Source organism: Martes martes, assembly GCF_963455335.1.
Source record: "Martes martes genome assembly, chromosome: 17".
Classification (NCBI taxonomy): Eukaryota; Metazoa; Chordata; class Mammalia; order Carnivora; family Mustelidae; genus Martes; species Martes martes.
Window position 1 is genome coordinate 49268614 of NC_137905.1, and position 8655 is coordinate 49277268.

General features: G+C 59.3%; 1 protein-coding gene across 1 annotated transcript; it reads right to left on the reverse strand.

Annotated features, from left to right (window-relative positions):
- Window positions 1-1758: 1758 nt before the first annotated feature.
- Window positions 1759-6888, reverse strand: IRF2BP1 (interferon regulatory factor 2 binding protein 1). The gene has a single exon (XM_080829157.1). The coding sequence runs from the start codon at window positions 6764-6766 to the stop codon at window positions 5012-5014; it is 1755 nt and encodes a 584-aa protein (XP_080685283.1). The 5' UTR covers window positions 6767-6888; the 3' UTR covers window positions 1759-5011.
- Window positions 6889-8655: the final 1767 nt, after the last annotated feature.

An 8655-nucleotide genomic window follows, 5' to 3' on the forward strand; every position in this document is an offset into this window, starting at 1 on the left:
CAGGGCCGCAGTCTTCTGTGTTACCCGTGATGTGTCTCTGGTCCGCGTATCGGTGTATGGTGCATCTGCCTGTCTGTCACTGTGTCCTCTCTGTCACTGTTTGTGTTTTGTCCTTGGATCTCTGTGCCTTGCCTCCTGTTGGCCTGTACTCGTAGCCTGATGTCTGTCCTTGGTGTGTGTCTATCACTGGGTCTGTTCCGGTGACTCTGTCCCCGGGTTCGGCGGGTCTGTTTATGTCTCTGTCACTCTGGGTCTGCCTATATCTGTCCCTATTTGTCACCATGTCTGTTCCCCTATGTGTCACCATCTACCCAGTGTCACCGTGTGTGTTACTCACCGCCCGGGCCACAGGTGGGCGTGTCGGGCCCACTGGTGCCAGGGCGGGGGCCCAGCCCGGCCCACCCTCGCCTGCCATGGGCCAGGCTGGGCGCCTGTTTGCAATGCCTGCCACAGGTAAACACTGAGATCCGGAACCCAAGGGCCACCTCCCTCCCCTCTGCTCCCTGCCCCTCAGCCTGCCTGGGACTGGGCTGTGCCCCAAAGCCCCCGCAGGTGCTGTCCCCACACTGGAGGCGTGCCCTGACCCACCCCTCGCCACGGTCACAAGTGTCCCAGAGCCCCCAGCCCAGGCCCGGCCCTGTCTGTCCATCTGCTTCTCTCTCTCTCTCTCTTTTTGGGTGTCTCCTGGCCTCTCTCTGTTCCTTTCTGTCCTTACCTCCTCTCTCCTGAGTTACTCTGAAGATTTGCCTTTCTCTGGAACGACCCTCATCTCCATTCGGTCACTGTCCCTCTACCACCCCTTTCTCTGTTGTCGCTCGGTGGTGTCATTTCCCTCTCTTCCTGATCTGACTCTGGGTCTCTGTCTGCCCGTCTTTCTGGTGCTCTTTCGTGCTTTGTAAATTTCTTTCTCTTCCCTTCAGTCCCTGTGTCCCTCTCAGCCCGCGTCTGTCAGGCTTGGCCACTCTCTCCGTGTGTCTCGGAGCCCCCCCAGCCCCCTGCAGGATCAGACTTCTGCCATCCCCGGGCCCTTAGGGAAGTGTGTGGCCCCCACCCCCCGCTCCCCAGCCCGCTGGTATATATATAAATGTATATGTACATATTATTTATATCTGTACCCGGGGGCAGGAGGGGCAGACACTGGGGCCTTTGTGTAGCCTCTGCCCGCTGCCTGCCTGCCCGCCACTCCTCTCCCTTCGTCCCTGCCACCCGCCCGCCTCCACTCCCCCCTGCCCCACAGAAAGGTTCCTGTGGGGCCTGCCAGCTTCCTTTGCCTGAGGTGTGAGTGGGCACGCCACGGGCGAGGCGGGCAGGGGGGCCTGGGGACTTTTCCAGCTCTGGGGAAGCTTTCCGGGTGGGGAAGAAACGGGACTTCTCAGCCAGCTGCTGTCTGCCTGTCTGCGTCTGTTGTCCCTGGGCGTCCCCGGGTCCTCACCTGGCTTCTGCCTGGGAGTCTGTCCACCCATCTAATGTCATTCTGACTTCTTCTCTGTTGGCCTGGGGCTTATTCACTTGTCCCCACACTGCACACTGCTGTTGGGCGTACGTGCGAGGCTGTCTGCGAAGCCCCAGACACAGAGCAATGAGATGCTGTCCATCCCAGCTGATTCTGGGCCACTTCTGTCTCATTTCCTCCGTCTCTTTACCCAGTGCTTGAAACCCTCCACCTGTCCTCATGGAAATAGAATCTGAAGCCTTATCATGGCCTACCATCACTCTGACCTCATTCTTTTTTTTTTTTTAAATCTTCTTTTTAAGTCATCTCTACACCCAACACGGGACTCGAACCTACCACCCTGATATCAAGAGTTGCACACTCTGCTGACTGAGCCAGCCAGTCTGACCTCATTCTTACACCCCTCCTCTTTGCCACAGTGGCACTGGCCACCTGGCTGCTTCTGGAACAAACCAAGCAGGCTCCCGCCTCAGGGCCTTTGCATGTGCCATTGCCCCGGATTTCTTCTGGCTTGCTCCCTCATTTCTTTTAGTTTCCTGTCTGCTCCTCAGCAAACCCTTCTCTACCTCCTTCTTTACAGCAGCAACCTCCGTCATTCTCTAGGCCCTTCCTCTGGTTTACTCTTTCTTCTTAGGACTTACCGTTCCATGGCTGTCACATTTTATGGATCTGTCTCTCCTACCCAAATGTCAGCTCCGTGAGAGGAAGGGCTGCATTCTGCTCCCTGCTCTATCCATTGCACCCAGCACACTGCTTGTCCCACAGAGGATGCTGAATAAATATTTCTTAAAGGAAAGGAGCACATTAATCTATCCACCCTTTAAACTCTGTGATAGGTATTGCTGGGTTTGTAGTGATCACTGAGACAGCCTTGGCCCTGCCCTCGTGGGGCTGACAGTCCATTCCCCAATGATGATACAGAATGTGCAGGGTCTGTGAGAGCCCAGAAATGGCAACTGATGCAGCCTGGGAGGTCAAGGAGGCCTTCCTGGAGGAGGTGTCAGCTCAGCTGAGACGTGTAGGACAAGTGGGAATGAGCCAGGCCTTGTCTTGGGGACCAAGTGATCAAGACAAACCCAGCCTTGCCTTTCTTCACAGATCTCCATTCGCTCCTTCAGTCTCATAGAACTTGAGTTTGAAGAGGTCTTAACTCTAGTTCAAACCTATACCTTTCCCTGATTTCAGTCTCTCCTCCTTTCTCCCCCTCTCAAGTCCTCTCTCTCTGAATCTCCATCTCTCCTCTCTCCCTCCTTCAAGGTCCCTATTCTTGGCATGTCATCTGTGTATCTCAGTCTCTCTGAACGCATCTGGGTATTTCTCTACTTAGCTCCTTTCTGAACGTCTGTCCGACTCTCTGTGTCTACCTCATCTCCCCCATCTCAGAGGGTCTCTGAGCTCTCTTGCCCCTCTCTGGGTCTCTGTCTTCTTCCAGTGAGCTGGTCTCTTTCTACCTCCCTCTCCACCTGTTGTTTCCCATCTCTCCTTGTCCATTTCTCCTTTTTGGAAGTCTCTTCACCTACTCATTGATCACCCCGTCAATCCAGAAGCCCTCCACTCTGGCCCCACCCTGGCACGGTGGTGGGGGGGGGTGGTAGGAAGGGGGACTGATCCAGCCCCTCACACCCACACCGGTCAGGCTCTCTGCTCTGTTAATGGTTAACTCAACCTCTATCTAGAATACACACCGGCCAGGCTGGGGGTGACTCCCCTGCCCACCCCCCCACCAGCTGTTCTTAAAGGACCAGGTGTCCTCCACAGCTCTTCAGCCCTCACGGGGGACCCTACTGTCTGGAGGCCTCTTGCCCTGGGGATGGAGGAGGGGAAGGGGGAACTACCCAGTGGTGTGTGGGGGGAGGGGGTTGCAGAGTTGGGGGAGGGGAGGTCACAGGCTTGCCTGAGGATGGGCTCCCAGGCTTGGAGCTCCATCCAGCGTCTCCCTTGCCCCAGGCTTATCGCCTGGTGTATTTAATCAGGGGTGGTTTTCCCAGCCCTGCCCAGGGCTCAGGCTGGCAGTACCAGGGGTGACAGAACACCTGAGACCTGATGCCAGGGGTGGGGGGGGTGGAGGAGGGGATGGGACCCCTCCCCTCCCCAGCCCAAGAACTGGGGTTTTAAGAATGGTGGGTCCTTCAGGTGTTGAGGACAAAGTCCCCAGGTCTCTGATATTTGGAGTTTGAGACATGTGGGTCTACAAGATAGGTATGGGACATGTGGATAGTTGAGAAGATATGGCCAAGACTTTAGGGTCTTCCAGATTGAGGTGACAGAACACCTATGTTTCTGAGATCTGGGGCCACCTGGGGTCTCAGGACTCTGGGACAGTGCTGCGTCTCACTCCCCATCTTTCCATCCATCCATTGGCCATGGCGCCCCACATTCCCCCTTCTCCGCAACCTCCACTTTGGGGTAGCAGAGGGAGCCCGCAGGGGTGGGGGCTGGGCTCTTGGGGCTGCCCCCTCCCCTTAACCCCTGCTTTGCCGCAGCCTGCTCAGGCCCCGCCCCTTGACGCCAGAGAGCAGGAAGTCCTGGTTAATGATCAGCCCATCAGGACAGGTGCGGGACAAGGCCGCACACATCAGAGGCGGCCGCGGGGGCTGTGCCTTTTACCCTGCCAGTCCTGGTGTCCTAGGATGGCCACCGTTGAGACTGGTCTCCCTAGATGGACTTGAAGAGCGCAGTTCAGGGCACCACCAGAGGCAGGAAGCAGTCACCTCGTTTTCCAGGGATTCTGTTAGTGTACCCCGTGGAGGTAAATTTCCTCCCTCGTAGGGCAGTCCCTTTAAGAAATGCAGCTTTAATATTCTGCCTTCTCAGCAAGAACTCACTGCCCATCCCTTCTTGGAAGCCTGGTGCTTCCTTCCCCTCCCCTCGAGGGCGCTGAGTCTCCCCCATCCTGGGTAGACACAGGGCCTGGACCAGAAGGGAAACCTCCTTCCCGAGCTTGGCTCTGGCTGAGCCTCAGTTCTGTCATCTGGAAAACGGGCAGACGGCTAGAACGCTGGAGGAATGGCCCGCATTCCTAAAAACAGCCAACGGCCCGCCTGAGGGAAGGGCGCCACCTGGAGGCTACAACGCAAAGTCCTTTCCTGCAGGGATCAGTTCGGTCCCAGAGGGGGCGCAGCATCTCACACAACTAAGGGACCAAGGAGGAAAAAAAAAACCCCATCTTTCGGTTTATTGAAGGAGGAAAAGGGGGCGGGAGAGGGGGGGCAATAAAATGCTTTTGCTTTGTTTATAAAGAGCGAGATTTCAGGAGGCCCCTTCTCAAGGAGGAGGGGGGCACCTCTCCCCCAACTACAAGCAGCAGCAAAGCCAAGCCAAGGAGGGGAGAGGAAAACTGGAGGGGCCAAGGGACCCCACACAGCCCCTCGAACAGAAGCCACAAGCTTTCTCCCCCCACCCTCAATGCATCTACCCCAGGGGACCCATCTGGGATGAGGAAGGGGGTATGTACACAAATGGGGGTAGCACTGGGCTGGGCGGGGGAGGGAATAACTTATCCGCAGCAGCGGTGGGTAGCAAAGGGGTGGGAGGCAGTAGACTGGTGGCAGTGGAGGCCTAGGGGTCCCGTTCTTTCTTAACCTTGATGTCTCCAGCAAGGATAGTGGCGATCTCGCCCTGCATGAAGGCCCAGGGGACAGAGGAGCCCACCAGGGGGCACTTGTCTCCACTGGGGCAGTACACCTCCCCCGCAGGGCCCTGTGCCTTGATGAATTCCCGTGAGCAGGGAAAACAGAACTTGTGTCCGGGCACTGAGGGGCACTGGACGAAGTGGGTATCTTCCAGCCGCTCCCGGCACAGGGTACAGCACAGGGGTGCCCCAGGGGTCGCCCCGGTGCCGCCACCACCCCCGCTAACAGCTTCTGCCCCTGCGGTGGGGCTGACTTCCGCCTCACCATTGCGGGCCACAAGACGATGCTGGGCAGGAGGCTGGGCTGTGGAGGAGGCTGCGGGGCTGGCACCCCCGGCACGCACGGGGCCCCCACCCCCGCCAGGGTCCTTGGGGGAGTGGCCCAGGGCCTCCGCCACGTTCTTCAGGGCGGCGATGGGTGAGGGCACCCCAGGGGTGTCGGCGGAGTACGGGCCACCCGGGGCTACCCAGTGCCGCTGCTGCTGTTCCTCGGTGGTCATCTTCCCAGCCGCCTCACCCTCGGGCTCGGGGGATGCCTTGCGACGGCGTGGCGTGGGCGCCAGGTTCCGGGACGGGGCTCGCGGGGGTGGACCACAGAGAGCTGCAGGGGCTGCCTCTGGATACTGCTGGGGCAGGGCCTCCGCGGGAGCTGGTTCTCGGAAGCTGCGGACACCGTCGGTTAGCAACTCCCCCAGCTGGCGCCATTCCCCTGAGCCGTGCCTCCGTTCATATTCGAGGTACTTGAAGCCTGATGAGGCCAGAGCCTTGCCCGGCTCCCGCAGGGCATCATGAAACATCTGGCGAGCCACGGCCAGGACTCCTGCGTACACGTTGCCAGAGCCACAGGGGTATTCGGTAAAAAGCTTCAGCTCGAACTCATAGCCCGGCGGGCGGGCAGTAGCATCAAAAGCGAACACCCGCCCCACCAGCCCGTGATCCTTCTTGAAGCGGACATTGAAGGGGGCACAGGCCGACAACGCCAGCAGCTGTTCCCGCACAGCTTTGGGGCGCCCGTGCCACTCCTCTGCCCGGCCACGCATGGCCTCGTTCAGTTCTGCCAGACAGTCCGCATTCCTCTGCTGCTTCTCCTTCTCGAAATCGGAGCCAAAAGCCGGACGGGCAGGACTCAAGCCGGGTGCCAGCGTCAGGCCTCGGCTTCCCAGACCAGATACCGCAGCTGCCAGCAGCCCGGGGGGGACCAAGCTGGGCATGGAGCCAAGCAAGGCCCTCCGAGCCCCCTCCGCCACGGCCTCCTCGCGGCCCAGCCCATTAGCCAGGCGAGACCCCAGGGTGTACTCCAGGGCGGGAGAGGGCAGGGGGAGGCGGCCCGACGATGTGGCCCTGTCATAGCGGTCCGGGCCAGAGATGCCACCGCCTGTTCCTGACGGCTGCGGCTGGGCCTGTGGAGGCGGTAACGGAGGCCCCTGGGCAGCGGCCGCAGCCAGGTCCTTAGTGGTCGGGTGCTTGAGGGCGGGGGGCCCGGGAGAGCGGCCCTCGGGGAGCACGTGGCTGCGCTTGAGTTGGCGGGCAGCGTCGATGAGCAGCTCGATGCGATCCGCACCCTCGAAGTTCACGCAGCCGCGACACACCGCCTCGCTGAAGTCCCACACCATGGCCCACGGCATCTTGGGCAGGTCGCACAGGTAGCACCACTGGCGGCGGGACGCCTGCACGGACGCCATGACCCCCGCGCGCGCGCCGCTGAGCCCCTGCGTTCCACCCGCCGCCGACGTTCGATCCGCGCCGCAGACGTTCGATTCGTGTCTCCGGGACCGCGCAATCCACAGTCAGGCCTCCGACTCGGCCTCCCCGCCGATCCAGGCCCGGCCCCCCTTCCCCGCCCCCTGGGCCCTAAGCCTTTTTCCTCACTCCCGCCTCCTTGAAAAGCCTGTTAGAGGCACGTCGGCGCCCCTGCCCGGTCTGGGCTCCGGGCCGAGGCGCACAGCTCGGGCCCCGGAATGGGCCGCGGGCGCCGCCGCCTCGGGCTCCCGCCGATCCCGCCGCCGCCGCCGCCGCTGCCGCAACGGCCGCCGCCGCCTCCACCTCCTTCTGCCCCAGAGGCCGCTTCGCAGGGAAAGTTACATAACGCGCCGGCAAAGCCTTCTGGGAAACGTAGTCCCGCCGGGGCCGATTCTTAAAGGGGACGGCTGGCGGCGGAGAGCCTCTCCGACGCGCAAACCCTACCATTCATCTCGGCGAGGCAGGGAGTTCCACGCACTCGGAGGAGCTCGGGCACAGGGCTTGGGGGCGGGGATGAGAAATGAATGGTCACAGCTATCACGGATTCAGAAATGGTAGGAAGTGGACATGCTTTCGGGCGTCTAGTTTCTGTTCCGACTTGCTGTGCAGCTTTAGGCAAAAGTCTTGCTCTTTCTGAGGCTCAATTCCCCGCCCTTCAAAGGTGGGCCAATGTCTGGTTAGGGACGCAGCAGCTCCTGGGACGGGGAGGAGAGGCCCTGATTGGGTGGTTTCATGGTAGGGGACGGGAAGCTGGCAACTGGGAGAGGGAGGGTACGGCTTGGCACCCAGTTTGCCTCCAATGTTGTGTATCATTCTCCCAGTGGGGCCGGAAGCAGCCGGAGAAAGAGGAAGAACGAACGCCTCTGGGCCAGGCCTCTACCACAGTTGCCTCATCTATTAAAGAGAGTGGTCCAACGCCCTCGAACTCTGTTTCATCTCTGCCGGCGCGCTCTGGTCTACAAAGGGTTACACCGTGTTTCTCCCCAGCTGCCCACTGCCACTTCACTACAATTCCCAAAATGCTCTGCCGGGAGGACAAACTGACGCACTTCCGCTGCCTGGGAGGCGGGGGGGGGAGGCCTTCCCGATTGCCGCTGTCTCCTACCCCCGGCTCAATTTCTGGGGGTTTTAGGTTTTTGGGGAGCACTGCGTTGAGGGAATCCTCACCCTCTACTGACCGCTAACTTGGGGGAAGGGAGGGAGGCCGGAGATGGTCAGCAAGAGTTGTAGGGAGTAGTTTTTCTCCAACCTCCAGTGCTTACTACCTGATCGGACCAACCAGGCTTTGGGGACACCCCCACCCCATCCCGCCCCCGGGGAGGGATTTCTTCCCAGCCTCGGGAACAGTGCGAGTCAGGCTGGAAGAGTAAGGAGGGAGGGAGGGAGGGACAAGTCTCCAGGTTCTAACTCCCATCACCCTCTTCCTCTCTCTTAAGCCTGGGTCCGTGTTAAGAGCTCAAAAATTGAATGACTTGTCAGACTTGCATTCATTAGTGGCTTTCAAACTAATCAGACTACTCCCTCTCCTACATCCCGCTGCAATCCTAGCTGCTCATTTTGTTATCCAAACATCGGTGTCAGCTTCACAATTTCGCTTAACATCTGTATTATTTTCTGGAAATTGACTCCCTTAACCAAAAAAAAAGAAGAAGGAGAAAAGAAAGAAAGAAAAAGATTATCTACTTTTGCCTCATCCTAAGCAATACAGGCATACCTCAGAAATATTGCGGGCTCCTTCCAGACTACCACAACACAGCAAACCTAGCAATAAAGCAAATATCACAATAGAGCAAGTCAAATGAACTTTTTGGTTTTTCCAATGTATCTAAAA

What these genes read in the sequence shown, in the direction of transcription:
- IRF2BP1 (XM_080829157.1), bottom strand. Translation starts at nt 6,766, where the DNA reads ATGGCGTCCGTGCAGGCGTCCCGCCGCCAGTGGTGCTACCTGTGCGAC.